At 38.8% G+C, this 17661-nt stretch overlaps 1 protein-coding gene across 3 annotated transcripts in view; it reads right to left on the bottom strand.

Moving 5' to 3' along the window:
• The window catches only part of SHROOM2 (shroom family member 2), a 133586-nt gene that overhangs the window by 4598 nt on the left and 111327 nt on the right, over window positions 1–17661 (bottom strand). Inside the window, exons 6-9 of one of the 3 annotated variants that reach the window (XM_067296425.1) lie at window positions 14348–15106; window positions 9246–9791; window positions 7982–8162; window positions 3020–3292 (exon numbers count right to left, since the gene is read on the bottom strand). In XM_067296425.1, coding sequence (XP_067152526.1) covers window positions 3020–3292; window positions 7982–8162; window positions 9246–9791; window positions 14348–15106 — 1759 coding nt within the window. The remainder of the gene's footprint in view (window positions 1–3019; window positions 3293–7981; window positions 8163–9245; window positions 9792–14347; window positions 15107–17661) is intronic. The other 2 variants (XM_067296431.1, XM_067296435.1) reach the window with 2 other exon arrangements.

Genomic DNA, 17661 nt, shown 5'->3' with positions numbered 1-17661 from the left:
CTTTGCAACTTGTATGTATCTACATATACTAAGAAGCGGAAGAAGTATTTAGACAGAACAAATCTGATGAACACATATATCGGCATATATTGGACAACTAGTACCACAGTTGCATACATTATCCACCTAATCTTTGGGATGAAATAGCATTGTCTTTCAAGCAATCTTCTATCACAGACACAAGGACGATCAAATGTTTAGTCCTTTTTAGCAATTCCAGAGACTTGAGTTGTATAATTTCTTCTTACCATGCCTACAACATGACTTTAAGATGAACAGGAATGCCATAACAGTTCAAGGAAAACAAATCCCACTTTCTACTTGAACTTTGCTTGAGACCTTAGTATCAGTACCCTTATGAAGGTTTAGGGGGTATCTTAGAGAAGTAGGATGTAAAAGGGTAGAAGGCTAAGAGGATCCTCCTGAACTTGCTTTTACTTCTGTCAGAGATGACTGACATTGGAAAACTTGTTTTGAAAGATAAAATGAAACACTCAGTGGCAGACTCAAGATAGCATTCCTAAGGATATTTTTTGAGCAATCAGTAAATGGTTCACCAGGCCTTTACACTGGCACACACCATACTGTCAGATGGTTTAGAGGCTGCTATCCTCAGATTTCAACTAACCAAAGTGAAGAAGAATCCAGAAGGGTGTTTCTCCCCTCTGGTCTGGAAGCACCTGCCAAACACAGGCCATCCTACGCTGCTCTGATGGAACAATTTTTGACTCCTCCACAGGAGAGTTCTTCCTCAAGAATTGTTTCATGTTTTGAACCAGAGCCACATGAAGAGGGACTTCCTCCATATATTTGACTTCCCAGCATCCAGTTCCTCAACTGCTATATAAAGCCAGCACTGGCACTTACCCCTAGTCTCACAATAACAGGCCTGGAGGGTCCAAGCACCTGATTTAATCTGTGGACAGCTGGCTCAGCACTTTAGAGATCTGAACATATTTTGGCTTTGTTTGATAACGAAGGTAATGGGAAAACACTGGTCTTGTGTGGAAGGAAGGTGTCTGATAGCTATTTCAGATTAGCTCCCTTTCAGCTGCAAAAAGTCGAGATACTTGATATTGTTCCTTGTGGCAAAAGAGACCAATGACAGAGCATCTGATAGTCAATATATTAATTCAGCAGTAATCATTTGTTTGCTGCCAGACCTTTTTCAGAAAGTCTGCCAAGCTGTTGGTGGTTCCTAGAAGGTTTAAGACTATCAGAGTAATGTTCATTAGATAGCATCAACTTCAAAATAATCTATGACATTAGGGATGTGATGATCAGAGATAGAAGTAAACTCGCCTATATTTTGTTCATTAATGCACCAAATAGCATCATCTGATCTACAAAATACCAAAGGACAATAAAAAAAGCCACATACACTAGTTTAAGTTCAAAGATATGCACATGTAACCCTACATACATTGTATTTATAGTCGATCTGCTTGGGTACTTGATCTGCCTGAGAAGCATCTCTGATCAACACCTATAGACAAACTTATTTCTGATGTTACTATAGCAAGACTATGGTGTCAGTACATAAGAATATGAAAGGGGATTGGAGTTCGTTAGGCATTTGGATTCATGTCAGTCTAAATTTGAAAAGGTTCTAGCAGAGCATGCAAACAATTTCTAACTGCCTTTATGACACCAAATACCTTCTTCCTTTTCCACACCTAGCTGAATAAGATATTTTTAATATGGCTCTCAAGCAGTTTCCTATGTTATCCTATCACCTGCTGGTAGCTCTTTCCCCAGCTCACACTCCCATCTTTGAGCCCATTAGGCGCAACTACAACCCTATTTAAAACACAGACTAAAAGAGAATTAAGTTCTTCTAAGTTGCAAAAGCTTTGATCTGCCCTCTACTGTCAAATACCTTCTCTTTGCCATTAAATAAATATGTTTGGCAGCAGCTAGAGTCAAACAGCAAAAAATCCAGCTTCTAACCAGACCCAGCACTTAAGGATTCTTACTGATGAAATGAGGGAGCCTATCAGGGGAAACAAAACATAAACTGCTCATGTATTGAATTCTGTTACAATGCTTAGGTGGACTTCTGGCATTTCACTCCTCAACTGCAGTCCAAAAATCCCACTTAGCATCCATTAAACTGTAGAGGCTAAACTCACATGACACATACCCCCCGCCCCATTTTTAAACCTTAAAATTTTCTACATATCTACAATTCTCCTATGGTGCATAACTGTATCACTAGGTATCTGCTTCCCACCTAAGACCTGCTGGGATCTGAAATTAAACAAAGTGCTGCCAGCATCTGTCAGGTCCGATGGGTAGAAGTATCTAGAGCACTCCTTAAATTCCACATCTACTGGGATTCCTCTACATCATTCCCAGTCTATTCTGATTGGATGATAAAAAGGATGTTTTCTGCTTAAAAGTAAACAAACAAAAAAACCCAACCCACCACCCTTTTTTTTTTAAGGCTTGTCCTTCTGCCAGTTCTCGCTCTTATTTCTTGCTAGGCATTGTACAGGAAGCTGTAGTGCATTTGCATCATATGCAAATGTATCAAATATTTTATTTGTCATATCTGTACACATTTTTAACAGGTAATAAACAAGATCCTTGTTGAGTATAAAGAAATCTGTAAACTTTCTGCATTACAGCACAAAGTGACACTCCTGCTTGTTCCTTTTCCCATCTTTTGAAGTGTTTAAACAGGGTAATATTTTTGTTTGCCTCCTTTGTTATGCTCACATCAGTAGTTCCCCTCTTTCTTCAGTCTTTCCTCCAGAAGCCTATTCTCCAATATGTTGCATCTCCAACAACTGTTGTACCCCCAAAACATTACTTTTTCTGACCAGCCCACTCATAGTTGAAGAATTTCAAGGCAAAGAGGAAAGTTTTAAGAAATCTAAAGAAAACAATCTTATGAGATTTATCCCTTCACTTTTCTCCATTTTGAATTCTGGATTTTAGATAAGCAAAACCAAGCAAACAAAACCCCTACACCAGATTCACTAAATGCAGTGATATTATTATTGGACTTTCTTACCCGTTCTTCAGGAGAGGTATTTTCATCCAAGTTGTTAAGGGCATTTTCCACCCGGGCCAGACGACCTGATAGTGACAGTAGGAGGTTGACCACTTTGTCCAGGTCCCCGATAAACATCTTGAATTTGTCGAACTCATTTGGTTTGCAAACTTCTTTCACAATGGCCTCTACCTCCTCCCCCAGTATGTTGTTTGCTTGAATGTCTTCCAGAAGTGTCTCTCGTGCTTCCCTCAGCACTTGCAGCTTCCTACTAATGCTGTCAATGAGTTCTTGCTGTGGAAAATAAAGGGGATGAGAATTTATTGGCACTTCTGCATTTTTTCCACTTCTGTTTCTGAAAGTCAATCTGAAACTCTCATGTGGCTTTGAAAATGAGTGCATTACAAATAAATATACACCTAAATATGTGTCTATGGTAACTCTAACATTGCTGGATTCAAAGATTCAGGATGTAGGTCTACAGTGCTCAGCTGGAGAGACCTGTGTTTGAGCAATTCACCTTTGTGCCAAAAGATGAAGGACTTTCTTTTTTATAACCATTACTGCTTCTACTTTGAAGTGCTTCAAAGCCTGATACAGAGCAGCACAAAGTGCTGTGCATCCTTTTCTCTCTGAATACCACGTCCACACCACCTTTCTGAACAGCTACACTTTAGGAAGATAAACAGTGCCAGGAAAACAATCCTGTATTTTCCACATGCCACAGTTAAAACCAGGGCATTGTTCAGCATTTTCTTCTTTTCTGTATAATATTAACGTCCCCCCAATAGTAGTCCTTCCACTCTCAGGAAATCTTAAGAGTGAGTACTGCCTTTCAGCATTTCTGCAGGAAATCACAAACCCTGTGGCGCCGAATGGGAAATGAAATCTATAGTGTACAGAGCATCCCTGTGCAAAGCTGTGCAAGGTGGCTCTGACAAAGGAGCAAACTAGCATCTTTGCATGGCACTGTCCTATGCTAGGCAAATATATCATCTCGTTTGCAGCTTGTCAGGTTGTCTCTACTATAATCCCCCATTGCCTTGGACGCACATACCCTGGCCTAGAAAAAGCATTTCAGGTGAGTCACCAGCAGAGGCAGACCTAGAACCCAAATCTCACTTAATGATTTGTGCTCCACCCGCTCTGTCCTCCTACCTCCCCATATTTGGGCAAGAGGGTCTTGGCCATTAAGGCCATGTCCATTAAGTTTTGGTTGTGCACAGAGAATGGAACTTATTTCCATTAGTCATCTACCCTGAAATAGGATGAATCACACCCTAAAAATGCATAGTTAATTTAAATGCAGATGCCTACTTAGTATTCAGCTAATTTCAGGAAAGATAAATTCCCAAAGTTTTCTCTAAACATATATTTGCTAATGCAATTTCTAAATGAAAATCGCATAGTAAAAAGCAGCCATTATTTCACAGTACTCCTTTTTTTTTTTTTTTTTTTTTTTTTTTTTTTTTTTTAGAAAAAAATTTACTCATGACATTCTTTGGGAACTGTGCTTTCCAAATCCAAATCTACCTCCACGATTACCGAGAAGTATACTGATTCTTAAACCTGCTTTCAGATGCTACTGTACAGTCATTGCCAATTTATTTTGGGAACAAAGAAAAGTCTTTAACAGAAAGCAACTATACCCTGAAAATTTAACAGCCTTTTTGAAAGTAGAAATTCAAACACATGGATTATCTGGGCTGGTTCTCTTCTTTTTGATTTAATACACTTGGGCCAGGTTAATCTGGATTCGAGCTATCTGTTAGTCTGGGTGTCCAAAAGATTAAAGTAGTAAGTAGTTTTACAGATGCCTGCTTTACTGACTGATTAATCTGCAGGATTTGATTTTTTTCCCCTCTCAATGCAAATACAGTTCGATTTGGATTATGTAGGTCACAGTGCTACACTCTAATTTCCCTTAGATGACATGCACATTTAACAATACTACTGCTTCACCATCTGACACACAATTGAAGAGTTGTGCTCCACACTATTGAGTTTTTCACTTCTGCAGCTGTGCTGAGACTTTCTAAAATGAAAAAACCAAACCAAACCATGTTGTTCAGGATTTACCAATCTGGACTGACAGTCCAGATCAGCTATCTTCTTTATACCTACAGAAAAGTTTTTTAAAAAAAGAGAGCAGTCTTCCCAGTAGCACCCTGCTTAGATGCCTACAAGTAGCTGAGGCCAGCCTTTAAAGGACCACTTGTAAAGGTGAGAGGGCCAGAAGTAGTTGCTATTCTTTAAGATTGTCATAGCCATTAAGAATTGGATTATGATCACTGACTGCTTCTGACCTAGATGAAGCAGCCTTTGGATGCAGCAACTGGGAGCTCACTACATAGTTTTGCTAACCAGCAGAAAACCTGTACTGTGTTTGAGATCTACGGAGCCAGAAGACTGGCACTGAACTACCTTACATCTTGAAACTGGCAGATGAATAATTTACGGCTGTGAATTCTGTACCAGTAGACAAGACAGTAATAAAACCTGACCTTTTTCCAGTAATACTCAATGATCTGACTAGCAACACAGAAACCAGCACAGCACAGAGTGCTGCTGAGGTGGGTTACTCAGGTGCTGCTTAGCATGCTTTACAGAAGTTACTCTGCTCTCAGCTCACTGCTCCATTTCACATTAGGCTCAGACCTGAGAAGGGGAGAAACTCTTTTTCAGTGAATGTTCAGATTCTGCAGGAGCTGCTGACACTTTCCTAATGGCAACGAGGACCCTTCCTACTCAGCCACACGTGGATTTTCCTTATTACTAAAGACATTTTTGTAGTGTCATCAACATCTGTACAAATCCAACCATTTTATAATTATGGTAAACCTACTTTAAACTCAATACATAAAACACATACATTCCCTTCCTGCTGGGAATATAGGGATTGTCCCAAATAATTTAAAATGGATTTTCTGAAGTGCCTCTACATGAAATTCCTATATTTATTTCAAATGCGTGTCATCACTTTATAGCTGCTAAAAGGAAAAAAAGAAGAAGAAAAAAAAAAGCACCACACATTTCTTGTTTGCAAAGCCTAGAAAAACAAGTATTATAATCATTCCACAGTGGACTGAAATTAAGGTATCTCATAACAGAACTGACTGATTTCTAGGAATCAAGGAACAGGTTCTGGGCATATGTCTCTTTAAAATAAGTGAAAACAAACTGTGTTATTGAAGTGTCCAGGCCCTTAATAATTCTCTCTTAAACTGCTGCCAAATATGTGAAGTTGGGCCAAGTCATATATCCTGGTTGTTTTATAAGGATGCTGTGACCCACTTACTGCCAGTTATATACATTTTCTGACAAGTTCTAAGATGAAAGCCCACTGAACTCAGTGCTCACATTCTACTGCATGGGGAGGAGCAGGCAGAGAAGTAAGTAGCAATGTGTGTGTCTGGCTACGACTGTATACACAGAGAAGATGAGGAAGCTCTACTAAAAGCTCTTCATGAAATATTTCTCATTTTATATGGTTAGTGGTGGAGTAGGGGAATGGAGGGAGGGAGAAAGAGTATGTAAAGGGGAACATGCTTTTCCTGTTTACAGACACCAACACAAATAAATGGCATTTTGGCTTATAAAACTTTTAGTTTGTTGGGCAAACAAGAAAAGCTTAAACTACCCCCCTCCCCGCATCATCTCCATCATGAGATGAAAAGTAATTCTAGCAAATGATGGATGTGATTCTCTCATATGTGGAATCAGATAAAAACAAATGATTCCAAATGTAGTGAAATCCTTAATTTGTCTAAGTAGTACAGCTGTCAGTGCATGTGCTGTGCAACATGGTGAACGGAGGGGGAAGAGGGAATTAAAAAAAAAAAAAAAGGAGGGGGGAGGAGGGGAAAAACACTATAGCCTCCTCAAATTCAGTGGTATCTACTTTTGCATTCAAAACACCAATGGGAATCTCTTAAGACTAAATATATTCCTAATATAAATAAATTCCTAATATAAACAAATATATTCCTAATAGCCAAATGAAAGGCATTTCTGTGGGACAGGATCACACTGGAGGTTGATTATTAAGCAGAGAGTTGACATTAATGGAAAAGATTTGCTCACCATTGTATTACTCACTTCGGTGAACAGTTAAACTACATCGCTTTAATTGAACAAAAGACCATTTCCTTCAGTTTATTCAGTACTGGGAACCTTGATTAAAATATCTTGTTCCAAATCACTAATGAGATGAGTTTGATGATCTTAATGTAGGTCAGTGCTTTCTCAAATCACAGAAATATCATTATCATCTTTATTTTCAGTCCTGGGATATTATGTTGACCTTAGATCATAAATAATAAAGCACCAAAGGATGGTGGTGAGGGTGGGGATGAACAGAAGCCAAGATGACTGCCTCCCTTCTGATGAATAACTTGCACTGTATCCACCGAGCTGATTAGCTAGCTCCTGCCACTACTGCTTTTATTATTTTGGGAGGTAGAAGGAGTAGAGAGCAAAGCACTTTGTTGCTCAAGAAAACAGATCAACAAATAAAAAAAAGAGGGAATCCCCACCACCACAAACGCAAATTCGTGACCTAAATTTCAAAAATACAGAGCAACTAAAAACGCCATCTGTTAAGAGTGGGATACATAAGCACTAGCACTTCTTTTTACATAGCAAGTGAGAAAAATACACTAAAGGTTCTCAGATCAAAAATATTATTTGGAAATAAAAAACAAAAATGCCTCCCTGTCCTTTGCCCCTTCCCCAAAATGTGCATCAAGCTGCAAAAAGCATCTAAAATGAAGTTCCTAAATTCACAGCTGGACACTCAAAAAAAACCAGCCAAAAAAAAAAAAAAAACCCAAACCTCCAAAACCACACACCCAGGCTGATTTTCTAAGTGATCCTGGACATCTAGGAGGCCTTTTATTTAGGGATCTTTTGCTAGTAAATTCACAGTTAACAAAAAGCACGCCAATTAGAGCATCCCATTACACATTTAGAAAAGTCTGTTACCTTCTTTTCTGACAAGTCATGATCCAGCTCATCTTCAGAATCATCTTCACTCTGCTGCTGCTGTTGCTGTTCCTGCATGTCCTTCATTTTAATCAGTAATTCTGCCTTCGGTGCAGATGTGCTGTAGTAAGTGGAATTGGTTGTCAGGGAGATAGCAGATGGCACACTCTGCTCCTCTTTCCTGGTAAAAAGTCAAAACTTTCATTAACTACCTTTACATCCTAATCACTGAAAAGAAAGAACAACCTTTTAGAGTCATCATTTTGCTGAGTAAATAGGGGGTTCAAAAGAAAGCAGTTACTTATGGGAACAGCACATGGCCAAATGTCTGGGGGAAAACAGGACATTGCCATACTGGTGGTCACAAAAGCTGATTATCTATAAGGGTAATCAGAAGGAACAAGGATACACGTCAAAGGAGGACAAGCAGACTTCAGCAGACTTCTATAGGATAAGCAAACACTGGTTGTGAAGAAAATTTGTGTGATTTCAGCAGAAGACCACTCATAGCCAAAGCTGAAAAATAGAGAAAAGCTGTCACCATTACAATAAGTGAAATATAAGATAGCTGGAAACAAAATGTGAAGTTCCATTTTACTAAGCAGTGCAAAGATCTCGGTGTCATTACCATTGAGAATAGCTAGAAACTCCTGTTCCTACAAATGAATGAAGTAGTCTTTTAGACTGCCAAATGTAGGATACTGCAAAGTAATTATCTTTTTGGATATGGAATTACACATGAACTTGTTGAGAAAGCTACAACTTAATTAATGCTCATATCAAGAAAACAAAAGACTTACAGAACATCAACATCTTCCCGCTGGATTTTAAATCCTTTTTTTCTTTATTCTCATTCAGTAACAGAAAATGCCTTATGCCCGCTTTAAGTTGTCTTTATACATTTTCATAACACAATAAATGCTAAAATATTGCTCCTTCTCTATCCAGCTACTACCCTGGATAAGCTTGGTAAAATATCTAATTCCTATGAATGGGAGAAATAAATCATTCCTTAAGTTCTCACACAAATATAAAAAATTCCCTGACACCTGGCTGAAAACTATTATACAAAATTGTTCTTTTTCCCATGATTAGTTATGTCATTAGTGTTATTATTAGTGACTGCTATTCTAAAGGGAAAACCCTTAGAAAAGTCCCACGTCTAACCAGTAGGAAGATCCTCATCTTTAGCCCCCTTGGAAAACTGACACGCTTTGGAGAGCAACTTGCAGGGAAACACTGGCCCATAGAAAACAATACTCACTTCTCTTCTGAAATTTTTGGAGAAGGAACCTTTGGCAGGAGCTTCCTGCGCTGCTGAGCTTCTTCTAAGAGGTGTTCATCTTTGGGGAAGATTCCGATCATCAGGTCCATTGTTGTTTTTATTTTCATGTTAGGATCTAATATGTCTGCTAGAGATTTATCTCTTCCCACAATCTCTCTGGCTAGTTCCTCTGATTTCCAATCTTCAAAAGTCTTCTCTTTGGCCTTTATATAGCTGATAGCTGGGGCAGCAGCGCTGCTGTCCTTCAAGTTGTTCCCAGCTTCTTCAACTGGCTGAGGGTCAGCTGGTTTGTTTCTGGTTTCTGGCTCTACACCTTGCCTGGTGTAAGCACAGAATCGTGAATAGGATTGCTCAGAAGTGCTGAGTGTTTTAATCTGGTCCTTTTCTAAACCACTGGGTAAAGCAGGAGGTTCCATGGTACTCACAAGACTTTGCCGACTCTCCTTCTCTGCACTGCTCTCAGAATGAACTATCTTGATGGGAACCATTTTCACTGTAGTATTGTTGTCTATAACCCTCTCAATTCTGGAAAATGAGGAAAATTCATTTTCAGAAGTATAAGAAATTTACATCTCAATTCTTATCCACAAATCAGAAGGGAAGCCCAAATATAAAAAAATAGATAAGTGATCTATGTAATGGGATATTCCTTGTATCATATCTCAAGCCCTTAATCTGCATTTTTTCTTTTCTGCCCACATATTTTAAATAGTATTAGTTCATTTATAAGTAATACTAACATCAGTCTTGCACAGCACTCACTGAACAGGACTTCTATTTTGTTTCATGAACACAAGGGTCTAATCTCAGCAGCCAGATTCCAATTTTGAGATGGTGTTGCTGAACCACCTCTTACCCCTTTGCTACCACACACATAGGAAATACACCTCTAGCTCAACATCGTTGTCTCACATGTATCCAACAACAGCCTCATCTTCTTGTCTGACTGACTGTTTAGCTGCCTGGGTAGTTTTTGATGCCCTAACATCAATTTCTAGTTCTTCCAAAGGAAGAGACAATAGACCAGATGGAAACATTCTGCAGGCTAGGACTATGCTGAACTACAAGAATAACAGATGATCATATATGGAGAACCTGGAAATCATTCAGAACATAACTACATAATTAAAAAAAAAATCTGTATTTGTAAAATTTCACACAAGATACAGGAGTTTAGTAAACAGATCCCACTGCAGTGTCCTAGTTTTCTAGGCAAAGGAGGAAAAAACCCAACTACCCAAAAGGAGAATGTACACAATTCTGCATATTTTTGTTGTATAGCAGGAATTCTCTACTGCATAATACAAAAGGCCACCTTGGACTTCAATAAGGAAAATTATTTAAGGAAGAGGCTAACTTAGATTTTAAATTGGACAATAACATGTTAAGTAACACTACTAAAACATCTGCACTGTATGTTACCCACACAAGAAACTGAAGTCTAGTTTGGTGGGTTTGAGTTTGCAGAAAGTTTAAAATTATTGTCATAATGTGGGTTTGGAAGCTCTAATGCAAGCAAAGGAACATTGCCTACTGCTAAAATATCTGGTTTCATCTGGCTCGCTTGCTTGCCGCCTTTCAGATAAGTGACTAAGACATACTATGGCTCTTTTCCTATAAGTATGGGTGTGTCACTTAAAAATACTTATATTTACTGTGCTTTCACATTGAAAAGAAAATCTATTCAACATGATCTTTCAGCTGCATCTTGCATTTTAAAGGTGTATTTGCTTCTAAATGTGCAGCATCCGAATAGATTTTACTTTCCTCCCTCTTTCAAGTGCTTTGTGGGGAATGCTTTGGCCCACTTGAGTCCTGAGCCAGCTTTTAGGGCAGGTTTTCCAGCCCGCGCTGAATTCCAAACAACTTCAGTGAGCTTCGCGCTTGTTTGGCTAAGCCTGTGCTATACAGCACCGACAGCACTGCAGATACAGCCTATCATTTATTACTAATGTTCTGACAAAGATGAAAGAATGCTTCCTTAAATAAGGAATCCTTCTTTTCACATCCTTCCTCCCCTACTTCACCGTTCCTTTCAGGTCAAGATGTTTTCAGTGGGACTGTCATTTTAAAGAGTTTACATTCATGTCTGCTTTTCAGCCTGAGCTCCTTGTCTGCAAGCATGGGCTCTGTTTTGGGGACAGCTGAGCTGGGCAAAGAGGCCTGTCACTGTCCCCAGCCTGCTGACATAACTATGTGTAATTGCTCCCTTCATGCAATTTAGTCAAAACGTTCTCAGCTGAAACACTTCAAAAGCTCTTTCCTCCTCTTCTCTCCGCAACCTTTCAGTTTTTAAATAAGGCCTATACTTTTTTTGACTCAACTAGATTGAGCAGACTATCATGCCGGGATGTGCAGGGGGCTACTAGTTCCGCCGCTGTGGAGCAACCACTTCTTCGCCCAGTTCAGCCCCAGCATGAAGCACAGTCTCACATGCAGGAGCTGTGCAGCCACATCAGCGTGGTGCCAAGCCAGGGCCATGCAGCCCTGCTGAGAAGCAGAGTTTCCTAGCAGGAGTCAACTGCGCTATGAACAAAACCCTGCTTTTGGGACCTGAACACCTGTCTCCATGACACCATGGAAACCTACCAGCTCAGGACACCTGCTTGCTCGCTCCACAACTCAACATTTTGTTAATGCCCTTTGACTTCTGTGTGATCTGAGGAAAGCTTAAAGCACTGGCTATTCAGGGGCTCAATGTCTCATTTTTGAATTTGGGGAATACAAGATGCATATTTAAGTGTGTGTGTGGGGGGGAACTGGAAGAGAAGGAATTGACTGATTGCAATTCTCCAGCTAAAATGCCAGGCATCTATTTTGAGACTCTGCGTACATTATTCTCTGCCTAGCAAAGATTTTCCAGATACTTAAGGCATCATCAAGTCAGCTTGATACTCAAGGCATCATCAGCTCAGAGCAAAGATAGCTTTAGGTGCTTCAGAAATTCCAATTAAACAACCAGCATCCCTGTGATTTCCTAAGGTTTTACACCTGTGGAACTGTGGCATGAAGTTTTAATTTGCAGCAACTCTGCTTGTGGCTACTATGAAGCTTTATTCCAACCACAAGCATTACCACAATCCTTCACTTGAGTGTATATTTACTGAAAATCTATTGATGTTCATCTAATGACATACACTCTTCATCTTTATTACTGCCAAAGAGCCTTCTCCTCTGGAAATAGCTGGGTTTTGTACACCACCAGTATTTCCCCATGCTACCTAAAACGTTGCAGGAAAACCTTGCACACTTAGTTTATCAACAAGATATATTCCTCAAAGAAGAGTAAACAGCTACATGTTGACAACATTAAACGTTAACTGCCTGCAGCATGCAAACTGGCATGTCCGAAAGCTCATATGCAAGAAGCCAGTAACAAATAATAATTCAAATCTAATTAATTGACTATTAACATAAATCTACTTGACGTATTTTACTCATACGAAATAAACACCACAGCACTTTACAGATATGGTCTGCATGTGTCTCAATTTTTGCAGTATTTGTTTTATTAGATAAGTAATGTAATTATTAACTGAGAACAATAAATTGTGCACAAACAAAAAAGAACTGTTTGTGCATAAGATTTTAACATGTTAATGAAAGATATGCAGGGTAAATGCCTCACTTTACTTTCAAAATACCATTCAGATATGGGCCTATAATCAGGTGCACCTCAGTGCACATTTTGACATTAAAGCTTAGTAAAAAGGAAGGCCAAATACAATTATCTTTCCATGCATCCATAATATCTATTCATAAAGCAATAAATTAAGGAAGTCATTACTGTCATCTACCTTTGCACATAGATGCTAGCGATCACATGCCATATTGCACTTTTTATAGTAAACGGCATTAATTTTCCTTTCTGTTCAAAACACTGCAGGGTAAAACTTTATTATTTCCTCCTCTCACAGGAGAAAGGACGTCAAGGCACGCTTAAGATGCACAAAGTAAATTAAGTCAAATTTACATACTCCTCTCTCCCTCCCTCCCAAACTTTCAACTACAGCTCAGGGCCTCCAGTTTTTATCTAGGCAAAAATAAAACAGTAATTGATGTTGGCTTCAAGAGACCTGTTAAAAACAAGTTAAGAAATTTTCTGCTACTGAAAATGCCCAGAAAGAAAAACTGATTTATGCTTGCTATGTCAAATGGCACATGGGAAAACAGCATGACTGAGTCTATTCAGCCATTCATGTTACAGCAGAGAAAAGCAATTTCAGCTACTTTTGCTCAGAGAAGCAACCTCCACATTCATTCAGCTTGGAGCTTTTATTTTCTTTCTTTAACCATGAATTACAGCGCTGAAGGATTTATGAAAACTAATGCTCCTGAACTTCCTGGAATAGTTTATTATCTTGTAGGAGAATAACCTTTTATGATATTAGTAGCATATGATAGAGACAGAAATCAATTAACTTCATTCGGTTTGTCTAATTCTGAGTTTATCTAGACTGAGAAAGGGCTGATGTTCTCCTGCTGAATCTTCTGCCATTTCAACATAAACAGCCCTGTGGAGCCCTCAGCAGACTACTTGGAATGCCAAATTCCATCATAAAAGGTACACGAAAACAGTCATAATTTGGCAGTAGACCTTACCGTGCGAGCTTTTGAAACAGATGTTCTCACAATAGAAACAGCTTCCCTCCCGGTATTTGTTTTGTCCCTACTCTGATTCATATACTATGCGCAACTGGGGTAGGGAAAATGACGACAGACGGGGAATCTTCTGACTTAGTCCAGACTTACAATAAATAATCCATTTTAATCCATCCCTTTCATTTTCCACTATCTACTAGCTATCACACCTGAGCAGCATCCCTCATTATTCAGCATCAGTCAACTAAAAGAAACCACACACCAGATGAAGGATTCTAATGGTATCAACTAGAATTTCCCATAAATTGTTGCTGCAGTATAGTTGTTGTCCTTTAGGACTCTTTAGGACATGCTGAAAAGGTTTACGGTTAATGAACCCAAAGGATGCATTTTTAGTAAAGAAACAGAGCAACCAACCTTAACGAGGTCTAACTGGGCACAAAGGGTTATTAAAATAATAAAGGAGTTATGTCTAATACCTGGCAGGGTTCTCATCATGTACAGACACAGGAGGTTTATCAGTGAGCTTCTGTGGTGCAAACTGAGGAGAAGGGGACCTTGATGTTTCCATTTCTGGTTTTTGAAGGTAACGATACTTGGAAGATAATGCAGACTCAGACTTAAGGTGCGTTTTCTCTTCTAAGTGCTGACAAACATTCTCCGTGGATGACGTTTGCTGGAGCTCCTGTGGATTAGCACTCTTTAGTTTTCCGTTGAAATCTGCAGGACTCTCAGAGAGAGATGAGTGACTGGTAAATACTTCAGCAGAGCTGGGGGAAGAGGACGGAATGGGTCGGCTGGGAGCTACCAGCAAAGATTCGAAAGAGCTGCTGAGTGATGGTGCAGAATTATCTGGTCGTCTATATTTATCTCTTTTAGGTGGTGGAGGCCTCTGAGGAGCAGGTCCACGCTTCTTGTTCAGCAGCGTTGGCTCTGTTCTATGATTTTCCTCTCCTTTGCCCTGTGACAGACAGGAGTGGTTCTCATTCAAGGTCTGTGGCTCAGAACATGCAAGAAGAGGCAAATTGCAATCCCTGCTTTTCTCATTCACGTTTTCCTGAGAGTATCTGTAATCACTGGGCAACGTCCCAGATCTCCCCCGGCTTTCGTGAGACAAAACCGTAGGTTCTCTTGCATGCGATGGTCTGACAGATGCTTTCCACTTGTTGCCTAAATTCTGGTCCAGCTGATCCCTTTTTTCCCGTGGGTTTTCTCTCAGGGTCCCTTTATCAGTTTGCCTACAGAGAAGAAAACATCGTTAGTATGCTGCTATTTTACTTCCTTCTATATGAGGCCACAGATGATCTAGGAAGCTTGAATACTGAGATTACATCAAACATTTAATACCAACTCCTTCAGTCTATAGTAACTATATAGCACAAAAACATTCTCTCATGTATACGCATACACTGTGTACCTAATCTAATGTGATGAGTCAAAGCATAACGTCAGGCTAAATTAGGGTATGTAGAATCATAAGATGAGACACAACCTTCAGTTAACCTGAGGCGCTGCTGTGTACATGGCATATCTAAATACACAGAAAATCTGAATCACTAATGTATGTGGCATAGCCAAACATGCAAATATTTTTCTTCTGTTTTAGTATAAAGTAAAACTGTCTTGAGGAGAGGAATTGCATACTAAAATTTAATTTGATTTTTGTTTCAGAATCAGCAAAGTACAGAAAACAAGTTTCTTTTGTATGTGCAAAACTGAGACTTCAATTTCATTTTAAATGTAAACTAAATACCATTAATTTTAAATATGAATTTGGAGGTGTGAATTTTTAGATACGCAAAATTGGTTAAAAATGAAATGAGTGCAAAGAAAAAGGTCAAGTTTGCTGAAGCTAAAAAATGGGAATACGAAAACTCTGAAAAAAGAGAAAAAAAATTAAGTAGTACAGTATTTTCTAGTTAGGCTTATTTTGAACTTGAATTTTTTTGTCCTGTCACCATAAATGACGAATAATGGCCAGAAAGGCCTCATCTTACACAGAAATGTTTTCATTTTCATTCCAATTGTACATCCTGTTTCTTTAGTCAATACGTGGAAGCAACTCCAGGCAGGTGCTTTGCTGTAAGAAATGTAGTTGATTTGAGCTCACTAAATAAAGAAAAATTGGGAAAGAAACAGAAGATAGAAAAAAGTACCTCTGGAGCCCTGAAAGAAGGTGGGTTTGCTCTCTGCGTAAAGGAGGCTGAAGAGACACTGTGAGCTTAGAAAAGAAGCTGCAACAGAAAAGCAAAAGGCTTCAGAGAACTAATACCATTTGTGCTACTGGCAGCTTTGGTCTCTGCATTTTGAAATAGTAATCCTTAAGACTTGCTTTGAACAAGTTTTCTCTCAATGGGACCGTGAAAGAGTCTTTTCCAGCGTAGTTCTAAAGGAAGGTTAACTAGAATTTTAACACAAACAGGTTATTAACCTTACTGCACCAGTTTTGAGAGTACCTCTGTAGGTGGTTAACATCAACATGTATGAAAACTAAACTTGGGATAAAAGCACCTAAAACAAGTAATAGGCAGTTAAAGTTCCTTAGAAGTAGAAAAAAAAATATACAACTGCATGCTGTATTACTGTTTTAATTAAATTAAAAGAATCTTTAAAATGAAGTATTGTGGAAGATAACTGATTAAATGTGGGTTCTGTTTTCACATCTGTATGCCCAAATTATATTCAAAATGATTATTGTTCAGCCCACAGATATGTGATGTTTTAGCAATTGAAGAAAGAAGTTCTAAAAAATCTGGACACTGTTATTAAACTGCTGGAGGTATGAGCATTTTAATAATCATACTTCACACTGATTTTTGTATGTCAGTAATAAAATAGTATTGTACTTCCAAAGGAGATGGCTTTTACTCCAACTTAATTCCTGAATAGTCACACGCAAGCTCTCTCTCATCTGAAGTGTTAAATTTTAAAATTCCATTTTAACAGGTAAATTTTCAAGTTAACGTGAATCAGTAGCTGAATACTGTTTAAACTCAGTTCTCGTAACATTGCTCTAAACTAAAAGCAGTTGGCTGTAAGTTCAGAGTCAATTCTATTTTACAAAACAGTATTTATTGAATCCCATTTTAACATTAGACTAAGAATAACTTGCTTAAATAAAAATGATTTAAGACTAGAAGGACTAGGGACCAAGCCTGGCCAATGCCTTTCAGGTTTGGTTTATGGCATCACTAGAGTCAGCTGGTCTTCCCTAGTGAGTTCAATGTAAGCAGTCTGTATTCATTTGAATGGAAATACTTACCAAATGAAGACTGCAGGCTTAAGTATGAAATACTGTTTTTAATCACAGTTTTTCATGGTCTAGATAACCCATGTACAGCATACTTTCCTTACAGTTAACTCATGCCAAAAAATTCTTCGTGCCTCCCTCTTCGTCTTCACATACATAACACAACACAGTATAACAGCAGCACTTAGGTGCAAGGCCATGGCATAAATGGCGCGAGGACATAAATTACATGCACTACCTCAGCCAGTTTGCAAAGTACATATTGCACTTAACATGCACATCAGAGGTGGGTGTGCTGGTGGAAGCAAACAGGACAGGGTACACCAACAGTCTGACAGGTTAACATACCCAAAGCATATTTATATTTCAGGAATCCCAACCAAATTTGTTAAATATTTATGACCCTGACTCGGAAACAAAGAATGCTTTGGTAGTCCTGTCACCTTCCAAAATAGAGTAAAAGGAAATAAAGAGTCACAGCACAAATGAATTTAGAGATACTACATTTGCAAACACAGAGATAAAATTTAATGGATATTACAT

The sequence above is a fragment of the Apteryx mantelli genome, chromosome 1 (genome assembly GCF_036417845.1).
Source record: "Apteryx mantelli isolate bAptMan1 chromosome 1, bAptMan1.hap1, whole genome shotgun sequence".
NCBI lineage: Eukaryota > Metazoa > Chordata > Aves > Apterygiformes > Apterygidae > Apteryx > Apteryx mantelli.
This window is presented reverse-complemented; position numbering and strand designations above follow the sequence as displayed.